At 47.3% G+C, this 21437-nt stretch overlaps 1 protein-coding gene across 11 annotated transcripts in view; it reads right to left on the reverse strand.

Moving 5' to 3' along the window:
• Window positions 1–21437, reverse strand: part of TNRC6A (trinucleotide repeat containing adaptor 6A) — a 232965-nt gene that overhangs the window by 135748 nt on the left and 75780 nt on the right. For all 11 annotated transcript variants that reach the window (XM_075069117.1, XM_075069123.1, XM_075069113.1 and 8 more), the window contains exon 2: window positions 17103–17176. In XM_075069117.1, the coding sequence (XP_074925218.1) occupies window positions 17103–17176 (74 nt within the window). The remainder of the gene's footprint in view (window positions 1–17102; window positions 17177–21437) is intronic.

Genomic DNA, 21437 nt, shown 5'->3' on the forward strand with positions numbered 1-21437 from the left:
CGCCGTGGTGGCGCCACTCCAGGGGGCGCCCAGCCGACCCGCCGAGTGTTGCTAGGGTAAAAGTTTCTCCGACAGCTGTGCACGCGGCGCGCACACACCTACCTGGAATGGATATGAGCAACACATCTCGAAGAACAACAGTTACAAAGGTGAGTAATCTTGTTTTCCATCTGCATAGGAGAGGTGATGGAAACCCACTCCTGATTGCACAAGTTTTGCATTGTACCCTCAGCACAAACAGTGTTAGAAAAAGTCCTGCTCCCGTATTCCAGATGCAAGCACAGCTAGCACAGCTAGCAGAAAGGCTCTGGAACTCAGCTCGACAGTGCTACAGTCCTGACAGATTCCGAGATGAAGCAGGCATTGGCAGGGAGAGCAGACTCCAGAATCACTGGAGTTTGGGGCTTGGATCATGCAAATGTTTAGCATTTTGAGATTAAAGGCTAGCACTGTGGCCAACACAGAAGCCTCTTGAAACCGGTCACAACACCACGACACGCTGAGCAACACACACAGGCATCTGTACTCTCTTCTAACATGCCATAAGAAACCTGCAGCTTCCAGCTGGCATATTTCTCTAAAGTCGGTGCCATTTCAAAGAACATTAAACCTATGTTTTCTTTTGAGGTGAGACCTGGCAATTTCTTCAGTACATTTTGTTCTTGCCTCTCTCCAAAATTGGGTGGGATTATGTGTCGTTCAGCATCACCATTCAGCTCTGTCTTTGTATTCCCTTGTTTCAAAATAACCTCTTGCTTTATGAGGAAATTGCTTTTCTTGCCCCTAGGAACCTCGTTTCAGTCTCCATCAGGAAATTTCAAATGGACCTCAGTGTTTTATTAAAATTCTCCCTCATAATTACCCTTCTCAGGAACATGGGGAGAGTGATGGCTTCGGGTACAAGATCGTGCTGGAACATGCAAGTCACTCTCATATTATTATGCTTAAATTAACAGGGATATTTTTGTAAATTGAAGACTAATTTTCTCCCGGGAATAGATCATTAAATCACAGAATACTAATGAAAATTTACGGCATCTGGATGAGAACTGGGTGAGTGTTTGGGGGGGGGGGGGTTGCGACAGTAAAATAAAGCTACAATAGAAGGGAAAGGAGCAACAACTTTACATTCAAGAAACACCACAGCAGCCGGAAGTACCAAGCAAAGCCTGACAAAACCCACATCCTGGACAGCTCCAGTGATTCTTGGGGTGTGAGAGGAAAGGAACAAGGGAGGCCTCCATCAACTGAGAAAAGCAAGTGAGAGCAGAAGTTTGGAGCTATGTCTAGGAGAAAGTGACAGGAAAACCGCCATCATTTTGCCATCTTCTATTTGAAATCTGCCTGCCTGTCATCTCTTTCCACTGCAAGAGTTGTGTTATTATGGCTGCTGCCGCTGCTGCAGGTATAAGCTAGCGCTGATGGGAATGACATGGGAAGCATGCCAGCCAGGGAGAGCGAGATGGAGCTGGCGGATGTACTGCAGGAAAGGCTGGCACTGGGCCAGCGGCTAATTAGAACTCTGTGCAGCTGACAGTATGTCCCGCAGACCGGGGACAGCCTTGCCCATCACCATCGCTCTCCCTGCCTGCCCTGCTGCTGAGGCTCCATTGACCATCATCACCCTAGCAACGGCGACAGCTCAAGAGATGCGATGCAACATGTATTTATTAAAGAACAGCAGTTACGCTTGACGGAAGGTTTTTTCCAGTCAAACTCAATTTTTTGGAGCAATAAGGTTCAATAGATACAGGAGCGTGGAAGCGAGGAACTGTCTTTTTTGGGGGGGCACTTGGGAGCATAATGTCTGGGGGGCACAGAATGAGGAAATGCAGATTTCTTTATTGCTTTGATCATACATAATTTAAATATTCAAACTACTTTGGAATTCAGTGAATTATACATGAATTGCCCAGGCAGCATATTTTTTGTAACTCCTGAAAGGCATTAATCCCCTCCTCCTCCCCCACCTTCAAAACCTTGAGTAACCTTAAAAACATTTTTTTTCAAATCCAAATCAGCTGCATCCCAGAATCACCTTGAGAACAGAGTCCATGCCAGCTGATAATGCTGCGGAATTAATGAGGATTTGGTAAGCACGTTCCGCCACTGGCTTTGAGTTAATGCATCTTTTTGCATTGTTTAGAGTTACTTCAGCATATTTTAAGACTCTTCCATGCCTTATATACCTTATTTCAATGTAGGGAAATAACCACTGCATTAGCAAACCTGCAGAACAATGGGATGAGAGCATGGGAAACAGGCAGGGAGGGACCTCACGCAAAGGGAAAGAGCCAGATATTAAGAACACTGATGCTTTTGTTTAATCTGCCCAGAGTAGAGCAGAGCCCTGCAAGAGAGGGACCAGCAGGGTCTGTGAAATTGGCACATTCAAATACCCTATGGTGTCCCCTCCCTGCAGCGCATGCATAATTCCCATTAGCGTTAAAGGAATGGCATGAACAGAGACTGCACCAGTGTTTGTTGCAGTCTTCTGCACAGATATAGCACTGCCCATTCACTTCAGAGCTAGCCCAGAACCGACTGTCCTAATACATGATCCGCAGCCCTCCTGGCTTAGTTTTAAGGCATCTACAGTCTGATCTGAGGGCTTGTCTACATAGCAAAAATGAAAATGGTATAAGCAAAAAAAAAAAAAAAAAGGACACTCTTCTAAGGGCCCACCCAGGGAGCTAGCCAGGTATGATGACAGCAGTGCAATATCCTGGCACGGTTATGCTGGTCATTTCCCATGTAGACAAGTTCTGACATGACAGACCCCAAACTGGGCACTTGGGCTCGGCCCCTCCCTAACTTTCTTTGTAAAGAGATGGAATGGTCTAATGCCTGAGCAGGGGACTAGAGTCCGGGGTGTATTTCCAGCTCTGCAAATGACTCACTGAGAGCCCCTCTCTGCTTAGTTCCCCATCAGAAAGGGAGATGGGTTCTGCCCTGGCCCGCAACCACTGGGAGTGCAGGGGGTGCATCAAAGTGCAGTTCTACTCTGAAACACGAGTCTGTAAACATACCACCCAGGGCTGCTCCCCATGCACGCCACGAGTCCAAGCCATGCACTGTAATGATAACAAAGACGTCACGTGTTTGCTGCTCTTTGTCCCCCTCAGCCCCGCAGGGCCAACCCAGCTACGGGAGAAGGCACTGGCTTCTATTCCGGCTCACGCATAGTCAACAGGAGTGACAGACAAGTTCCAATCACAGGGCCAAATTCTGCCTTCAGCTCCCTCGCTGAAGGCAGTGCAGTTGGACGCCTGTAACAGAGGCCAGAACTTGGCCCACAAAAGTTACTTTTTAAAGGCAGAGTCAGAGTTGGCTGCAGCTACTGACACAATCCCCAGCATGTTCATTTGTTTGCATATTTATTTTCCGCATTTCTTTGACACTTGTCCCATAGTCATCAAGTGCTTATTCCACGCTTGGAGAACAGGCCTGACCAGTCTGCCTTAGGGGCAGTGGCCAGTACAGGCTACGTCAGAGGCATGGGCCAGTGCATGTAGCCTGTCTGCACAATGCTGAACAGGAGGGAAATTTCTGCCTGGCCCTTGCAGGTAATCATCCTACACCTGTAGCCATAAACATCCAATTCCTCTTAAACAGCCCTGAATTCAACATGGCCCTGGGCTTACCTAGATGCAACTGTTTCTAGTTGTCATAAAGTTACCCTGTCCCTTTAAAAATCCAGTTGCCCAGTACAAACCTTGGTAACCGAGGATCCATAGGCTGGCTAATGGCTGCAGCGATATTTCCTTCTTTGTTAGAAATGTGCTGCCCTTTCCTCTCCTAGGGCCCCCTGGTTCTCATGTTACGCGAGGAGAGACTGCATTGGTTACACTCCACTCTGGAAGCTGTTGCTACCCATTGTTATTACCAGCCAATATCTGCACCTGGCCCAGTGTCAGTGTCCAGAACTCAGGACTGCACAATAGGCAGATGCTCCAGCAGCAGTAGAACTACCATGACCCTAGGGCAGAAACCCCCCTGACCACCACAAGCACAGAGAGGGGAAACCGAAGCAGAACATTGCAGAGACAAACCCCCATGTGAGTGTGCTCTGGACTCTCACGCCTGGAATCATTTCCCATTGCACTTTGAATCAAGAATGTGGAATGTACTGCACTGCATGCATCTGGCCCGCAGAGATGGCAGCTTGTATTTTCTAGCTAGCCAAGCAGCCAGATGTTTTAGGGAGGGAGGAAACACCAACAGACGCTGCCAGTCTGTGCTGCAGATGTGCTGTGAACCAGCTGTATGGCTTACAACAACACAGGCTGAGAAGAGCAACATTTACCACAGCTGGACAATCTATTTGCCTTGTGTGTGTGTGTGTGTGTGTGGTGGGGGAGTGTGCAAGGGCCTGGCTGCATTCTCTAGGATTCCACTAGCACCAGTGAGCACAGAAGTAAAGCAACCATTCCTCCAGCTGAGGAGAGCAGGATGCTGCTCTGGAGTACTACCAACTAGAGAACCATGGGGGCCAGAGAAGCTCCTCTTTCCAGTATGGAGATGCAGGCATCCTGACAGTGCTGCCCAGAGGATTCAGGGGGCCTGGGACAAAGCAATTTTGGGGGCCCCTTCCATAAAAAAAGTTGCAATACTATAGAATACTATATTCTCATGAGGGCCCCTGCAGGGCCTGGGGCAAATTGCCCCACTTGCCCACCCTCGGGTGGCCCTGCATCCTACGGGCATTTGGTTTGGTGAAGCTGCACCAGGCCAGGCCAGAAAAAGATTTTATACACAGAAGCAGCCACATGGCTGAGATGGCCTTGAAGCCCAATGCTTTTCCCATGGATGCAAAGTCCTGAACATGCCCTCTTAGCTTTTGAGAATCCTGCCTAGAGTCTCACCTGGCTTGTCTAGCAGCTTCCTCAGAGAGCCAGATGTCCTGGGTTAGCTGGGACAATCCTGATTCTCCAGGAAACAGATCTTGGGACACCTGAAATGTTCCATCTTCATCAGCCAAAATATTGGGATTTTGTAACAATAAAATATTTGTCCAAGATGAGTTGCTCCACCAAGTGGAACTGGCTTTGTGTTTGCGAGGTGCTGATTGTCCCGTGGAAGGAGCGTCCGGTGTGATGAACAGCATTGGGGGAGAAAGGAAAAGTCACATGAGCACAGACACTATCTGAGTTGATCTTTTGCTCAAATGGAAGGGTAGCCACACTTGAACACTGTTTCATGAGGAACTCATTAAGACACTATGTCGCTGGGGAAAAACCCTCCATTCTGAGAAAGCATCTCTCTCACTGCTGTAACCATAAAAAAAATGTGGCCACAGAAGTGTCTTGGTTTTGATTCTGATGATACAGGCACAATATGCATGCAATCCCTGGACTCCTCCTCTGTGAAGGGAATTCTGTCTCTAGCTGACTGGGCAGCCCAAGGGATGCTCATAGCTCACTGCTCAGCTCAGCTCTAGGTTTGCGTCCCGATGGAGGCGTTTGCACACCTGGTCACTTGGCTCACCCTAGCTGCTCGTGCTTCTGGAGCAGAAATTCCTGCTGCTGCTGCTTCACAGCAGCTTCTTCACTCTTGGATTGTTCTGCTGAGCATGCAGACCACGGGTAAAAAAACCAACACGGGTTGGGTCAGCCCTTCTCGTTCACAACTCCTTGCTGCCCCAAGGCTACCTCTGCTCTGGGTTCTCCCCTTTCCTTTTCACAGTGCTTCAGTCTCATGGGAAGGCACAGAGGAGCTTGGCAAAAATCACCGTGCCAAGTTGGTGACTGAACTAAAACTGGACAGTGCGACACAATGTGTTCATTGCTATAATGGGGCACGAGAAGATGGCCCAGAGGGCTGTGCCTGGAATTCTCCCTTCTAAACAGCTACACTGTGAAGTTAGTGCTGGTGAAAAGTACCAGGACAGCAGCCTTGGAGGCTGAAGTCTACTGATCCACAAAACTGGTACAGTGTGGATAGCTGGACACTGCCCAGCACCCACGTGCATCACCCCTCCCAGGGATCAAAGGGGAGCTCAGCCTCCATGACCCATTAATGCCTTGGCCACTCTGTTGATATTGCTAATGAGGGGGCTAATTAGTGCCAGTTGTGATGCTGGGTTTTAGGCTCCGAGACACAACAGTGGATTTAGTCCAACAGCCATCAGCTGATAATGCCAGTGGTTGCTGCCCACCTGTTGAGCAGGCGGCTTGGAAGTGAAAAGCCCTATTCCCAATTCCCTGAGTCATTCAGTCCCTCCAACTGTTGGAATCAGCAAAACAGAGAGGCCAGTCCCATTCCAGAATCTCTCAGGAGTTGGCATTTGAAACTATTTCAGGGACGTGAGACCAATGGAGATCAGAGGAACATAAAAAGCTGATTGATTTACGAAGTGGAAAATAACCAGGCACCATCAAAAGCAAAAGACCCCTAGACTTTAGAGCCAGCAGCACCTGTCTGTGGACTTGTCCACAACAGATCTATTTTTATAAACATTAGCTAACCTCTTTTAAAACCCTAGTGTGGATCTTAACGTGCATTGGCTGCTCAAGGAGAGTTTTAGCAGGAGAACAGAAGCTGCAACATGACTAGCTAAAACCTGTGCAAATCCAGCTTGCAACCCTGTCCTACACTAGGCTTTAAAATGGGTTGATTAAAACATGTTAGCTAACAGCTCCTTTTATCCTAACGTGTGCCGAGGCATTCACAGTGTGGCCAGCACCACAGCTTCTTGGCAGCACACATGAACAAGAGCAGAGCCTGTGGGCCAGGAAGGCCCCTCCTCCTCCTCAAGATGCCATCGGGTTGTTTCCAAGGAGGGTATTTGCAAGTCCAAAAGCGCTCTATGGAGAGAGAAAGAAGGAGCCGGAGGGTACTTATATGCAGCAAAAAGACTCATGGCAGCAACTCCCAGGCTCTCACCACAGGGCTAAAATGGCAGTGCAGACGTTCAAGCTTGGGATGGAGCCCAGGTTCTGAAGCCTAGTGAGGGGGCATCTAGCCTCCCAGCATGAGCCCCATGAGCCCTGCGACGGTGGCAGACCCGGTGCCCGCTCTTGTCAAGGCTCTAGGCCTCAGCCAAGCACTGACAAATTCATTGCTGGAACCCAGTCTGTTTCATCCAGGTGTTAGACTGGCTCAGGCAGGTATTGGACTTATAACGATGTGTGTAGACTTTATGAAATGTTTGTTAGTAGCTAAATGAAGTACAAGGTACTTCAGTGTTTGCGCTAGAGCCGTAAAGTGTTTGTTCTGAACTATGGAACTCACCCAACAAGAAAAAATACTTTCCTGAGTGTCAAATGCCAAATCCCTAGAAAGGAATCCCCTCTTGCCCATCAGGAAGGGCTATCAAAATTAAATGGGCCATCATGGGGCATCACATACAAAGACTTTTCAAGGGTATGCAGGGGCAATTAGCAGAGGTGCCGTGCAAAAGGATTCGTCCTATCAGCTTGAGTTTCAGAAGAAGGAAATAAAGCTAGTGAACAAGAACATTTTCCCTCGCTCTTTGCTGTTCGGACTCTCACGGGGCTGGAGGTAGGAAACAGAAGCAGAGATCCCCTGGGTTAGCCCTAAAACACATTGAGAGCTGACAGATTACTGCCTTTTAAAACTACAGACTGTAACTCATTTGTTTATCTAAACTTGTGTATCTAAAAACTGCAGACTAACTCATTTGCTTGCTTTGACCTTGTAATAATGCTCTCATTTCTTTTCTTAGTTAACAGATCCTTCGCTAGTTGACTATAGGACTGGCTACAAGTGTAGCTTTTGGTGTGAGATCTGAGGTACAGACTGACCTGGTCTCTTGGGACTGGGAGCAACCTGAATCTTTTGTGATCTTTGATGTATAGCAACCAACTCCCACAAAGTCCAGCTTGCCTGGGTGGCAAGATAGACTGGAGTGCCCAAGGGGACAGTCTGTGACTCCATGGTAAGATGGTTATATTGCTTCAGGAGTTCACATTTGTTACTGGGTGGGAGAAATCTAATTATAGACCATACCACCAGCTTGGGGTCTCTGTTGTGATGCTGGAACCCCCGTTTATGAGCCACTGCAGACAGCATGACAAGGCTGAGGCAATTGACCAGGACCTTGAGACTCTTGCCATGTTTTGTTGTTGTTGTTTTATGCTGTGCCCTAAAACAAACCTGGGCTATCCAGCCACCCTGCTTCTTGCTCTCCTCAGTTAACTCACTCTTCATTATCCTTTCCTACCCTTTTTAATTTCTCTCTAAACTCAACCAGCTATTGCTTTTCAGACTGAAATAATTAATTGGAAAAAAATTGCCACTGTAGGAGAAAAGAGTGATTAAACCCATCCAGCGGACAATGGGGCAATCATCAGCCTAAGCATCTAATTACAGGGTTGGAGAGTATGGATGCGGGGATAATAACAGAGCCTTTTGTAAACTGTGTTGCCGGATGAGCTGAGAGGAGGGTCTGTGCTTGACTTTGTTCCTGGTTTCATGCATGATTCCCGGAGTGAGAAAATATACAAATGCAAGAATAACTGATCATTACAGAGTGAATACACATGAAGGGCTGCTGGAAAAACAAGAGCATCAGGCAGCACAAACACCTCTCCCATCCCAGCTCTTGGCTTGCTGGCTATACAGCACTCACTTAAGGCAAGCGCTCGAAGGATAGGCTTTCCCTTGAAAGAGACTTTGAGAGAAGAGGAGAGCACAGGAATACTGTGCATTTGGCCAACCTAACAATACAAGGTAAGAAAACTGGGCACTGATGGAACCCCTGAGTCTGGCCAGTTTTTCGAGCCAAACACTTTTCTGCTTGTTTAAGGGCTGCATTCCCCATGGACATTGCTAAAGCATCTGACCGCACACACTTCTCCGAACCCCTTGCTGAGTGTCATAGCAACAGGTTTCCTATCGCCCATGACATGAACGGGGCAGGACTTTGTTTCCTCAAGCCATCAGACACTGGCTAACACAGACGGTCCTGAACACACGATCCATAGCATGGGGGAAGAGGGAATAACATTCAAACCAATTCTGCCCTCCTGACCTGTCCACGTTTAACTATGCAGGATGGAACTGAAATCACAAAGGAGGAGTCACTTGTTACAGTTACTGAATTTGCTACTGCTTATTCTGGGAAGGAGCCTTCTCCGGGGTCTCATGGCCAATGTCCTAGGGATGGAGCTCAGTATTTCAATAATCAGAAGAGGAGTGGGCCATTTAGTACGGCAGTGACATGGCCAAAGGGACTGGGAACAGAGTAGAGTGGCCACCTCATCCAGCCCTTGCCAGCCTCTCTGGGGACTGGTTATTACTGGCCTCAGCAGAATGGGCCATGGGCACTGCACTCCTAACACATACACACCTGGCTTGCCATCCAGGATGCTCACTGCGTCTGGGTTGCAGCACAACTAGGGAGATGTTTGTAACGCTACTGCCTGCTCTGGATAAACAGGGAATTCAACCCTGTCAATGAAACATCCTTTTCCAGGGCGTTCAAAATACGATTTCAGATGGCTGGGAAGCAGTCAATGGAGTTGCAGAAATGAAGTGTCCTGCTCACTCCTAATGGGATGCCCAGTAGAGAGTGTGCACTGACCTATGCTCCCGTGGAGAAGGACACCACTATGCAGTAGCACGTACAGGTAGGTGGCGGTATGAGGGTCACTTCTCCTGGGGGAGACAAAAGTCTCTCCAACTCCAAAGCCCTGCTGCTGAAAGAGAAACACACACAGCTTTATTGTCTCAGGCTTACACAGCAAGGCCAACAAGCTGCACTCGGCCCCAGGCATGGGCCACAGGGCGCAGCCAGCCACAGGTTGCAAATCTCAGCTACAACTAGCCCAGGGCAGGCAGCTTGTGCTCTGCAGTTGCCCAAGGCTGCACACACGGTGCAGGAGATGGCAGGCAGCATATGTGGACATGTAAACAAGAGACATAAAGTTAGCAGAGGCAAGTGATCCTAAAGTAGGTATTAAATCCAGCCATTTTGCCTCTGGCTGAGCATGCTCCCCTCCTGTGGAGAGCCACTCTGATGGAATCTTAGGCGGATTCTCTTCTGGAGGAGACATAACACTGAGGAATGACTTTCTTGACTGTCTGCGGTAATTAAAAATCCATAGCAAAGGTGCCCAGGCTAAACTACTTAAATTCAGATGCAGTGAGCCTCTTTAGTGCCTTCCTTAAACCATTGTGCAGTCTTGCTGGAAGCTTTTGAGCAGTTGTTGCGTTTCACCCCAGAGGTGGCTGCATTTCAGTGATGAGTAAAGTGATCCTGAGATACGGTCTGAAATCATTCTGTTGAAATGCTTTGAGAGCATTTGTGGCTTTCACTATCTAATCTAGAACATAATTATTCATAATACAAATGATGGCATGTTTTGTTACATTTGTTACTAAGGGAAGAACTGGTTACAAGTCTGTGGTTGTGAGAAGGGCAGCATGATCAGAGTGTGAGAGGATCAAAGGAGACCTGACAAAACAGCAGCCACAGATTTATGGGAGGGAAAAAGGAGCAACTCACAACAAAACGACAGAGCATAACAACTCCCGGCACGGTTGTGATGGGATCCAGCCCTAAAGTGTCTGAATCTCTTGTCTGCAATCTGCAGGAATACACCTCCAGCGGGTCAGTTTGGTATTCCTGTGTTTTATATCTATATATTGAACCCTAGACACAATTAAACTAACAGAAAGGGATTAATCCAGGGAACAACAAAGGGTGGAAGATGGAGAACATACCAAAGAACAAGAATAAACAACCCGTCCCATGGTGACTGAGCTACGGAGGGAAGGAAAGTGTGAAAAGCCACTTCACTGACCCGCAATAAATGGCACTGGCCAGCTCAGTGTGGGGAAAGCAGCCGGAGACTGAAAATAATTCCTTTGTTTTGAGCTCCTCTGGCTTGCAGAAATCTTGTGTGAGCTCAAATTACTAGCCAGGTGCCCCCTTCCCGCACTCCTTCCCAATCCTTAGCAGTCACACCACACATTAAAACACATTTAGCAACCAATCAGGGACCTGTGACTTCCTATAATAAAGACATTTTTCATCTTCACAATCTCAATGAGAGCAAGTTTAAAGTGGTGTGAAATTGCAAATGGTCACGGTGCGCTGGCAGCCGAGCTTTCCCTAGGTATCCTTCATCCCAGCAAATAGAGTTCGAGCTGCCCAAAGCATATAAATCTTGAACAACTCCAAGTCACTTTGAGTAATAGTTCATTTTCTGATTTAATTTTGACTGTGACCGCAGCTTCTATAAGGCATTTTCAGCTGTGGGCTGGTTTGGGGTCTTTTTCCTTCCCAAGAGCTAAACCAAGAAGAGAGGCAGTTTCACTCCAGCTCACGACTGAATCTCAGCACAGCGAGAGAGATGAGCACATAGCCTTTGGTGCGAAGCCCAGCAGGAGAGCAGAGGGGGTCCAGCGGTGGATTACCAAACAGATCTTATGAAGAACACAGACATTACTCGGCTCCCTGCCCCCAGGAAATTAAGCAAGTCCTAGCCTGTAGCATGCCTGGTGTCTGCTCAACTACGCCCAGGCACTAGGAGCAGCTGGAGACAATGCAGTACAGGCAGGTCATGCTAAGGAAAGTTGGGCCTGCAGGCTGGTCAGGAGCCTAGCTAGAAATTCAGCCATCACAGCTCACCCCTGATTTCAGTGGCGGTGGTATCAGCCTAGGGCAGGGATGACTTTGGATCACAGCTGCCTGCCAGGACTTGGAGTAAGGAGAGAGATCTCAAGCCACCTTGCTGGTTAAAATGAAAGGAATTTCTCTCCTCTCACGTGATGTTATCACTGTTGGTGAACGGGTCATATTTGGAAGTGGGCTGAGCTGCTGGCCTGTTCTCCATGTGGCTGCTACCCCGGCCCAGTGTGCGGGTGTTATTCGATCAGCCACAGGGGCCTGGCTCACCAAAGAAGCAGCTGCTGTGGCAAGGGGGTTCTCACACATCTCGCAATCAGCAGCTCCCCAAGGGTCCACCTTCCTGGGGGAGAGGAGCTGAACTAACCACTTTGCTGGTTCATTTCTGGGCCATTCCCGAGGAGGGACTAGTGACACGCTCCAAGCAATTGGGTCTCGTCAGGATGGTGTCTGGCAGCTTCAAGCTGCTGCCTGTTTCTCCCCAGTGTAGCTGTCGTATGTGACTTGCATCTCCACTGCTTGACCAATTCACAGGGCTGCTCCCGTCCTCTGCCGGCCCTGGGAATTGAAAGCTCAGGGCTGTATTAGTAATGAGCACCTGTCTTTACAGTTAGTCTGTTAGGAGCAGGACTCTCACTCCAAACAGCTCTAGGACAAATAAATAAATAGGCAGCAGGCCCTGAAGCGAGGACTTGCCAGTAATGCACCAGGGTGACTGTTTCTCAGCCTGCTGTCACCACACCCAAGTTATGGCCAACACAGCTCCACTGCCCGACAAATGCGTTATTTGCAAGGTTTGGCCTAAAGAGTTGACTGTAGCTAGAACATGGGGCCCGGTGGGCCCCTCCCCATCCCTTCACCATGCACCATGCACCATGGTGACAGGGAACAGTCCTACCTGAGGGATACACCACAGAGCATTTCAGCACCGGTGCCAGGTGACAAAAGGATATTGGCAACACCTCCACAGGCCTTTATGTCTCTGCAGCACAGCCACATCCCGGGCAGGCTCTCCCCAGTCCATCCTGCTGATACCATTCCGGCCTTGTGAGCAGTGCATCTCTTCTGTCCCAGTACATACGGCAGCATGAACAGCTACAGAGGGTGCCTGGTCAGTCATAGACAGAGAGCCTCATCAGAGAGACACAACAGAAAGCCATCACAGGCTACACCCATCAACATGCTGGATGCCAGCTGTGGCCATGGGCAGATCCTACCTCTCACATCATGTAACAAACTGCACTCGCACCAAATCAAACCAAGGCCCCACACAGACACACAACAGCTTCTGATCCGCTCCGTCTTTATTCCTCTACTGTACTTCCTGCACCCGCCTTTATCTTAAACCATGCTGCAATCTACCCACTCCTCCATTCAGACCCTGTAGCTCGAGTCTGGGTCTTTCAATTGAATCCACCTGGGAGCTCCCCTCTAGCTTTTGGAAATAATCATTCATCCCTTCCGCCCAAAGATTTCCCTTTTAACGCAGGGAACACTGAAGATTCCTTCTCTTTCCTGCACCATTCAGGTCTTAAAAGATGCACTCGTAGGTGTCCCTGCTTGGCTGCTACCCAGAAGTCTTTTTCCTAATTCAATAGATTTCTCCAGGCATGTGGTAACTGCATTTTCTTAAACCGAACCTCTGTCCCACTGCACAAGCCTAGGTCGCTGCCCGTGAACCCAGCCCCACTTGCAGGGGAAGGCATATTCCCAGATGCCTAACACAGCGTAATCTCCTGGTGATTCTGTTCCCAAGACTATTAGCTGACTGAGAAGTGGAGGCATCACTGGGCCTTTCAGAGAGGTCACTTGTCCTCTCCCTAGTGGGGCTGTACATTCTGGAGCTGGCCTAAGCACAGCTCATAGCGTTTCACACCTCTTTGCTACCCATATATAGTCCTCTTCCCCTTATCACATCCACACACTTTCTTCATGCCAGCAAAGGATGGGCGTAGAGGGGCAACCTGCTGGGAGGCTGCCAGGCTGCTCGCTAGGCAGCAGCATAGGGATGAAAAAGAACAGGCCCCTTCCTTTATTCCCCTCAGGGAAATGAAATCATCGCCCCTTACAACGTAGAAGTGCCAAAATGGAGTTAGGAGATAAATAGCTAAAGGTGTAAAAACGAACAGGCGAGTCTTTAACTCAGTCAGAAACAGGAAGCCTGGGAAAGACTCGTTGAATCTTCTGGATCACCCGGGGTTACCAAGAGCAGTCTGGGAAGATGCGGACAGGGCTGAGAAGCTAGATGATTTCTTTGCCCCAGTCTTCGCAGCAGAGAATGTTGAGGAGATTCCTATATCGCCCCTGCTCCTTCCTGGTAACAAAGCAGAAGGGCACTCGGAGGCTGAGGTGGCAGAAAAAGAGATCTGGGCAAACTGATAATTTAAAAAGCAATTAGCTACTGAGCCAGCTGGTCCAGCCAAGAGCTCTGAAGGAGCATAGGGCTGAAGTAGTTCAGGGGCTAACAAAAATCTGCAGTCTCTCATTGAAAACATCCACTGTCCCAGAGGACTGGAGGGCAGCTAATATTGTATGTATAGCTTAAAAAGGCTCTAGGGGTGATCTGGAGAATTATAGAGCAATGAGCCTTACATTTGTACCTGGTGAGTTGGTTAAAATGATAATTAAAACAGAATAGCAAAACACCTGGACGATCATAACGTGAAAGGGTCTAACCAGCAGGATTTCTGCAAAGGAAAATCGTGTCTCACTAATCTCTTAGACTTCTTTGTATGTGTCAGAAAAGCAGTGGATAAAGGAGAACCAGTTGACCTAATGGTTTTAGATTCAAATAAGCTGAGTAATCAAGCAGTGAGATGCAAAGTATTGTCATGGATCAAAAACTGGCTGAGGCACAGAAAGCAAGGAATACAATTAAATGGTCAGTTTGCATCATGGGAAAAGGTTAACAGAGGAGGCAGTAGGATTCCACACTACGTCCCTGTGTTAATATATTTATGAAGGGAGGTGAGTAGTGAGGGAGCCAGATGTGCACAGGACACTTACTGTATGTCTACACTGCAACGAAAGGCCCATGGTGCAGCTATGGCTGGTCTGGATCAGCTGGCTCAGGCTCTCGATGCTCAGGCTGTGGGGCGATACAATTGCTGTGTAGATGTTCAGGTTCTGGCTGGAGCTTAGCATCTAGGACCCTCTCGCCTTGTGGGGCCTCAGAGCCCAGGCCCAAACGTTTACACTGCAATTTTATAGCCCCATAGTCTGGGTCCTGTGAGCCTGCCATAGCTGACCTGGGCCAGTCGTGGGTCTTTCATTGCAGCGTTATTTACGCCAATCAGGACCAGAGAGGATGGTGAGGAATTACAGAGAGACCGAAACAAGCCAGGGGAATGGGCAACATGATGGGAAATGAAGTCCAGGGTTGATGAACACAAAGTAATGCACACTGGAGGGGAAAACTTAAACTACTCATGCACCTTACTGGGGTCTAGATTAAATATATCAACTCAAGACAAGGACCTGGGCATCACAATGGACAGCTCAATGGAGACCTCTGCTTAGTGTGGCCAAAAAAGCAAACACAATGTTAAGATGCAGAAGGACTAGGATATTCAATAATATAAAGAACAGGAGTACTTGTGGCACCTTAGAGACTAACAAATTTATTTGAGCATAAGCTTTCGTGGGCTACAGCCCACTTCATCGGATGCACAGACTGGAACATATAGCAAGAAGATGTCTATGCATCCGATGAAGTGGGCTGTAGCCCACAAAAGCTTACGCTACAATAAATTTGTTAGTCTCTAAGGTGCCACAAGTACTCCTGTTCTTTTTGCGGATACAGACTAACACGGCTGCTACTCTGAAACCTAATAATATAAAGAATATTTAACGCCTTCACACAAATCAGTGGTGCAGCCTCATCTGGAATACTGCATGTAGGACTAGTCACCCCATCTCAGAAAAGACTGCAGAATTAGAGGGGAGCAAAGAAGAACAATTACAATGATCAAGGTCCTGAAAAAACTTTTATAGGAAGAGATAATGAAAATATTGAGATAAAAAAATACTTTCCTCATATAATGTGTAATTGAACTGTGGAACTCATTGCCACAGAGAGCCACTGGGGCCAGCAACTTCAGAAATTCAAAAGGGGTCTGGATGTTTATGTAAATATCAAGACTATCCAGAGTTGTCATTATTAACAACAAACATTTTGGTAGGGATTAAATCTCATATTTCATGGGCAGCAGGGTTTCCTAGTGGATAGAGCACTGGACTGGGACTCCTGAGACCTGCAGTCTATTTCTGGCTCTGCCAACTGGCCTCCTAGGTGACCTGGCACTGGACACTGTCGTCAGAAAGGATACTGGGCGGGGTGGACCATTGGTCTGACCCAGTCTGGCCATTCTTATAATCTTAATCATTGTTCACAGCAGGCAGAGGTAGGTGAGAACAAGCACGTCTGGACCCTGGGGGACTGCAGTGCACCCACCAACCAGTTCAGGTTGCTACAATTGCTGGAGGCCAGGAGTGCAGCACATTGCAATTCCTACACAAACACAAAAACTATCAGCATCTCACTTGGCGCTTTTGTGCTGGGCACAGATTAAATTTAAAATATTTTATGGGCTCTGTGTAAAGAAACAATCAGGCAGTTAGGAATATCAATGAAGGTGGGAACCCTGAGTTACTGCCAGACAACCTCCAAGCAGTTCTCACTCACAGAAACATTTAATGACATCCACTTAGACTGGTAACATCTGAAACGAGGTAAGTGAATCTAACCTGGAAAAGAGCCACTGCTCAGAGCCAGCCTGCAGCAGCTGGCAAAGACCAGGGCTTGGGTAAGGAGCAAAGCCTAAGCAGCCTGCAATGGATTGAAATGCTTCGACCAGTGAACCCAGTGGGCCTGAATGCAGATATGGACACATGCCATCCAGAGGCAACTTTCGTCTTGCTTTGTGGCTATGGGTTCAATCCTGCAGGGTGCAAGCTCTCGAGCCTCAAACCGTCAAAGCATGGAAGCAGTCCCATTTGAATGAGACTAGTGAGATCAAAGAAAGCCATTCAGGGCTTAGTGCCACCCTCATTACTAAGTGGGCGTGTTGGTCTGAGGATTGTGTCAATGAACAGGCAGGGCATTTGCAGGATGGATGCTCAATGGGGCATTAATTTAGCCAGGGATGAGCCCTGGTTCTTCAGGACAGAGCTTCAACCATGCTCACAGCGGCCAGTGAGATTCAAATGAAGAAGGCCCCCCGCACCCTTCACAGTCCCACAGCAGCTACAATGAGAAGAAAATCCAGATGGGCAAAGAGCAGTTAGGACTCCTGAAACCTCCCAAGAAGGTCTGAGTCTCAGCGGAAGGTACATTATCCCATAAAACGACAAGGCTGTGTGTTCAGTGGCATCAGAGCTAAGTTATACAAAGTTCATAAGAAAAGCTTCTGTGATCTAATTCATAACAAAAAGGAAAGTGACCAACGGGAAACCAGGATCCATGCTGGGGCCTGCCAGGGAAAGAAAAGCTGTGCAGCAGCCTTACTGTTCAATGTCTTCTTGCACCAGAAGGTAGAAGACCTCTTCTTGGCACTTAAAGGAGGATGACTCTTCTTTGACCTTTATGGAAACAAAAGATACAACAGTCCTCAGCTCTGTAGTGATTTAGTATCCTGAGCACAAAGATCTTGATGCAGAAAACACAGGCCCTGGGTCTCCACCATTCTGCACCTGTGCTTTAAGTGCAATGCATTGCTGTTCTGAGTTGGTGGCACGTTTGCACAAATTTTGTACCAGTGTAAAGGACTGCACAAGGTGCAGCTCAGTGGAAAATCAGGAGACCTTAAGGAGGGTCTTTCACAACAGGGAGAACTGCCAAACATATTAGATGAAAGCAGGGACTGGCCAGTGATTTTTTTCACTTTATTTTTTTTTTTTGGGTGAGGGGGGGCACATGACTATTTCCTGACCACTGCTGAGATTTAGATTTAATGGGGGCTTTCCTCCTGCCGGAGCCCAGCTGCTGGGTCCTATGGGGAAGTCAGAGCACGGTTTGGGACATCACATGATGTCATGACTGCACCATAGGGTCCTGCAAGAACTGGGAGGGAGATTCTAGCCCACAGACTCAAAGCTAATACAGAGGGTAAGAGGCCAAGCAAACTGCTGTTTCACCTGAAAGACCCTTCGTTGAAATCTGTCCACATGTGATTGTTCCCACTGTGCACTGAACTGCAAGTGCTTCATCCTCTTCTCCAAGTATGGAAATTGACAATACCTTATCAAGCCTCTTTGTGAAGTGCAAACCCCTCTGCAAGCTGCAGTATGATGAGGGGGGCATAAGCCAGTCCTCTAATGTTCCACACTGTCAACTAGATTTAGACCCGATATTTTGGCTTTTCAAAGGGGAAAAAAAATGTGATTTACAAACCCAATACAAACAGAAAAGGCTCCTTCAATATTTTTGAATAAACTCAGTGAAAGCAGGGTGAGGGGTTTTTATGTTTTCTTTTAAATTACATTCATCCCTGCAGCGTTGGAAACCAAAACCCAAAAGTATTGAACTGTGCATGAGACACAGCAAGCAAAACTGACCAGTCTAACTTCAAATTCAAAATAAATAAAAGGTACAAATGGTAAACTGTATGATCTAGATCCTGCAGCTGGATCTGTCAGGGCAGAACTCTGCAGTCCCATTGGCTTCAGATAGGGCTTCAGATGGCTCAGGTTTTATTATCTATGGCTTCGTGTAGAGGAGAGATTAATGGTCTGAGGACAGAGCACATTGGCTAGCTTCATCTAACACATGCTTTTCAGCATGTGCTAAACTAATCGAGTTAAAGCCGTGCCTTCCTAACAGGCTTTACTTTGATCATGTTAGCTAGGCTGAACAGACAGCAAACGTGAAAAATCAGGACAGAGGGTTGGGGGCGAAGGGTGGTAATAGGAGCCTATATAAGAAAAAGACCTCAAAATTGGGATTGTCCCTATAAAATCGGGACATCTGGTCACCCTAATGTTAGCATGTGCCTTGACTAGAAGGTGTTAGCTGGAGCTAGCTAATGTGATGTCACATCATACCTTAAAATTCTGAACAAACGAAAGATTACATCAGTGTCACAGTCCTCTGGGGCTGGAATCCAGACCAGTGAGGGGTTGTGTCACCACCTTCCCTGTAACCCTGGGTGCCTTGCAATGCTTTGCTGCTAAAGCTCCCAGCCTGCAATGGTCACAGCCAGTCTACAAGCGTGCAGGAAACACCCCGTGTGCAAGACAGCCCTGGTTCAGCAGCTCTGATCCCAGCAGCAAGTCTACAGGCCCACACCACACTCTAGCTTCTGCTAGCCATGGTTCAACCCCAGAATGGAACAGAAGAGATTAAGAGACTATACTGGGCCCAGCTGCTCCAGCTGGAGACCAGGTGAAAAAAGGAGCAACCCATCTCAAAAGAGACCCTCCCTGACATGCCAAGGACTGCATGCTGAGCCTGGTTGGGGTGGACGATTTGGTTTCCCTTTTATATTTTCCTTTCTCCTTACCTGGGACTGGAAACGGAGAGAGGTGTGGTAGGAAGTGCCCCTGGGAGGGTAACACAGAGGGTCCACAACCCTGCCCAGGGGTCAATGCTGCTGACCCTCCTAGGGTGCTGGGTCAGAGCCCGGTGGAGTGGGCAGGCCCAGGCTCCCCTAGGATCCCACCAGATGACCCCAACACGTGTCCCAAAATCATGTGCCCTGGAGCGTCCAGCCCTCTCCTGGATAATTCTGAGAAGTAAGGTTTGTTGTGCTTGTGTCACTTTAAAGGCACCTCACCGCTAATTAACTCGGGTAAATACACCCTGTCCTGCAAACACTGCACTGAGCTGAGTTACAGTAAAACAATAAAACAAATCGATTAGCAGCAGGACCTAGGTTAAGAGATGCCAAGTAAAAGAAATAAAGTTAGAAAGGGCTACAAGCAAATACAAAGTAAAAACATGCATCTAAGAGTCTAAAACTTAACCTAACCAGGTTACAGACTTTGTTCACAATGGTTTCTCTCACCAATCTTCCTTTTTCCAGCCAGGGGTAAATTTCCCTCAGTCAGGACCTTCCATAGAAGTACAAGCTGCTGGCTAACATTGCCTGCCCAGGTAAAAGAACTTTGCCCAAGCGGGTTTCTCACATCGATTCAGTTCCCCAAGATTTCCACCCCCTTGGCTGAAGGACCCAGATTTCTCAGCTTGCAAGCGCTCTGGCGCCTTGTGGCTGTCTAGCGATGGATGCCAAAGATGGCTTCTGCCCTTGACCTTGCTTATCTCTTCCAAAGTTCAATGACCTCGTTTCAAGAGGCAGGATGATCTCATGCTGTTCTCTTCCTCCGGGCTTCCCAGCTCCCTCTTGATTTCTATGTAAAAAGGGCTTCCATTGTTTCTGGTCACACTTTGCTTAGTTTCTGGAGACAGGTCGATAGCTGCCTTCCCTCCTGTCTGGGGGAAAGCTTTTTTCTCCTTTTGTTTGGTCACAAACTGTAAAGCCTAATAATAAGTATCCATAATTCCTTATGTAGTGTTAATGCATACAAATCACATGATATTAATCACCAGTGTGTCATGGGCATTCCTAAAGCTCATCACTTGATAAACTTTTGTAAGACAGTAATATTGTATAGAATCAGTTGATTCAATTGCTTATCACTTAAGGGTCAGACCCCAGTCTCTATAGACCGGCAAATCTTTGAAATGCATTCTTTGAAAAGTAAAACCCAGCCCAAGCTTCTCTCCTGCTAGGTATAGGCACCATGCTGTCTCCTGCCCCACTTGTTAGCTTAATAGCTTTGTTTACCTAATATGTAAACAGAATTTCATTGTCTCAACTTGATGACCAAGATGGCAGAGAAGCATTTATATATATTCCTTGTTTACCAGTGCTCCGACTTGCCTGGTTTAAACACATGTTCGTTATCATTCCAGTTATATCCACAACTTGTCATGCAAATCCCACGCATATGTTACGCAAGAATATTAATGATCAGGGAGTTATTACTTTTCCAATGACATATTACATGGTACCTTTTAGATCTAGATTGTAACCATAGCAAGTTGGGGCACGCTGAACTGCTCAGGCCAGCTGAAACTCACTATCCAATACAAGTCAGCTCCTTGCCCTCTGGCACTGGGATGCTCTTAGGATCACAGTCAGTAACAAAGGCGAGGGAGGGCATTTTTAAAACATCTGTCAGGTCAGTTGCCTGTTCCCTGGACTGAATGTACTCCTGGCTATGAATTGCTATTCAGATTATGTCCCTCACCACCCCGCAATATCTTATATTTTCCCTATATAAAAATGCATTTTATGGAATATTATTTTTTCCTCAAACAAACAGTCTAGAGGAAAACAAATGTGACAATCTATGTTGCAGTTTCTAATTCTCACTCTAGTCAATCAGTTCCATCCAAGAACAAACACACTAACAGAACAGGACTGGCGGAGTCATAATATATACAGCCTAATTAATCACATTACTCATGAAAATATATTGGCATAATTAATAACACAAGGCATATATATTGGCCTCTGTGGCGCAGCAAATTATAAGGCAGTAATACTTGGATGTGTTGACCTGGATTTCATACATAATCCATCAAGCCAGTCCTGCCAGATCGAGTCTCCAGAGACAAGAACAATACAAAACTGATAATTAAACAAAAGCAAGATGGACAGCAGTAGTGTAACATTCATCATTCCCAATATCCCATGGAAGGGGCTGAAATATTCCAATTTTGTCCTGCGCATTCTTGTGCTTTCCTCTGTGAAGTTTCAGTATTTTAATAGGCCTGGATGGGGATACATTATTGTTAATTATGAAGAAGAATAAATTATGGCTTGGTGAATGAAGGCAT

Source organism: Chelonoidis abingdonii, chromosome 9 (assembly GCF_003597395.2).
Source record: "Chelonoidis abingdonii isolate Lonesome George chromosome 9, CheloAbing_2.0, whole genome shotgun sequence".
Lineage (NCBI taxonomy): Eukaryota > Metazoa > Chordata > Testudines > Testudinidae > Chelonoidis > Chelonoidis abingdonii.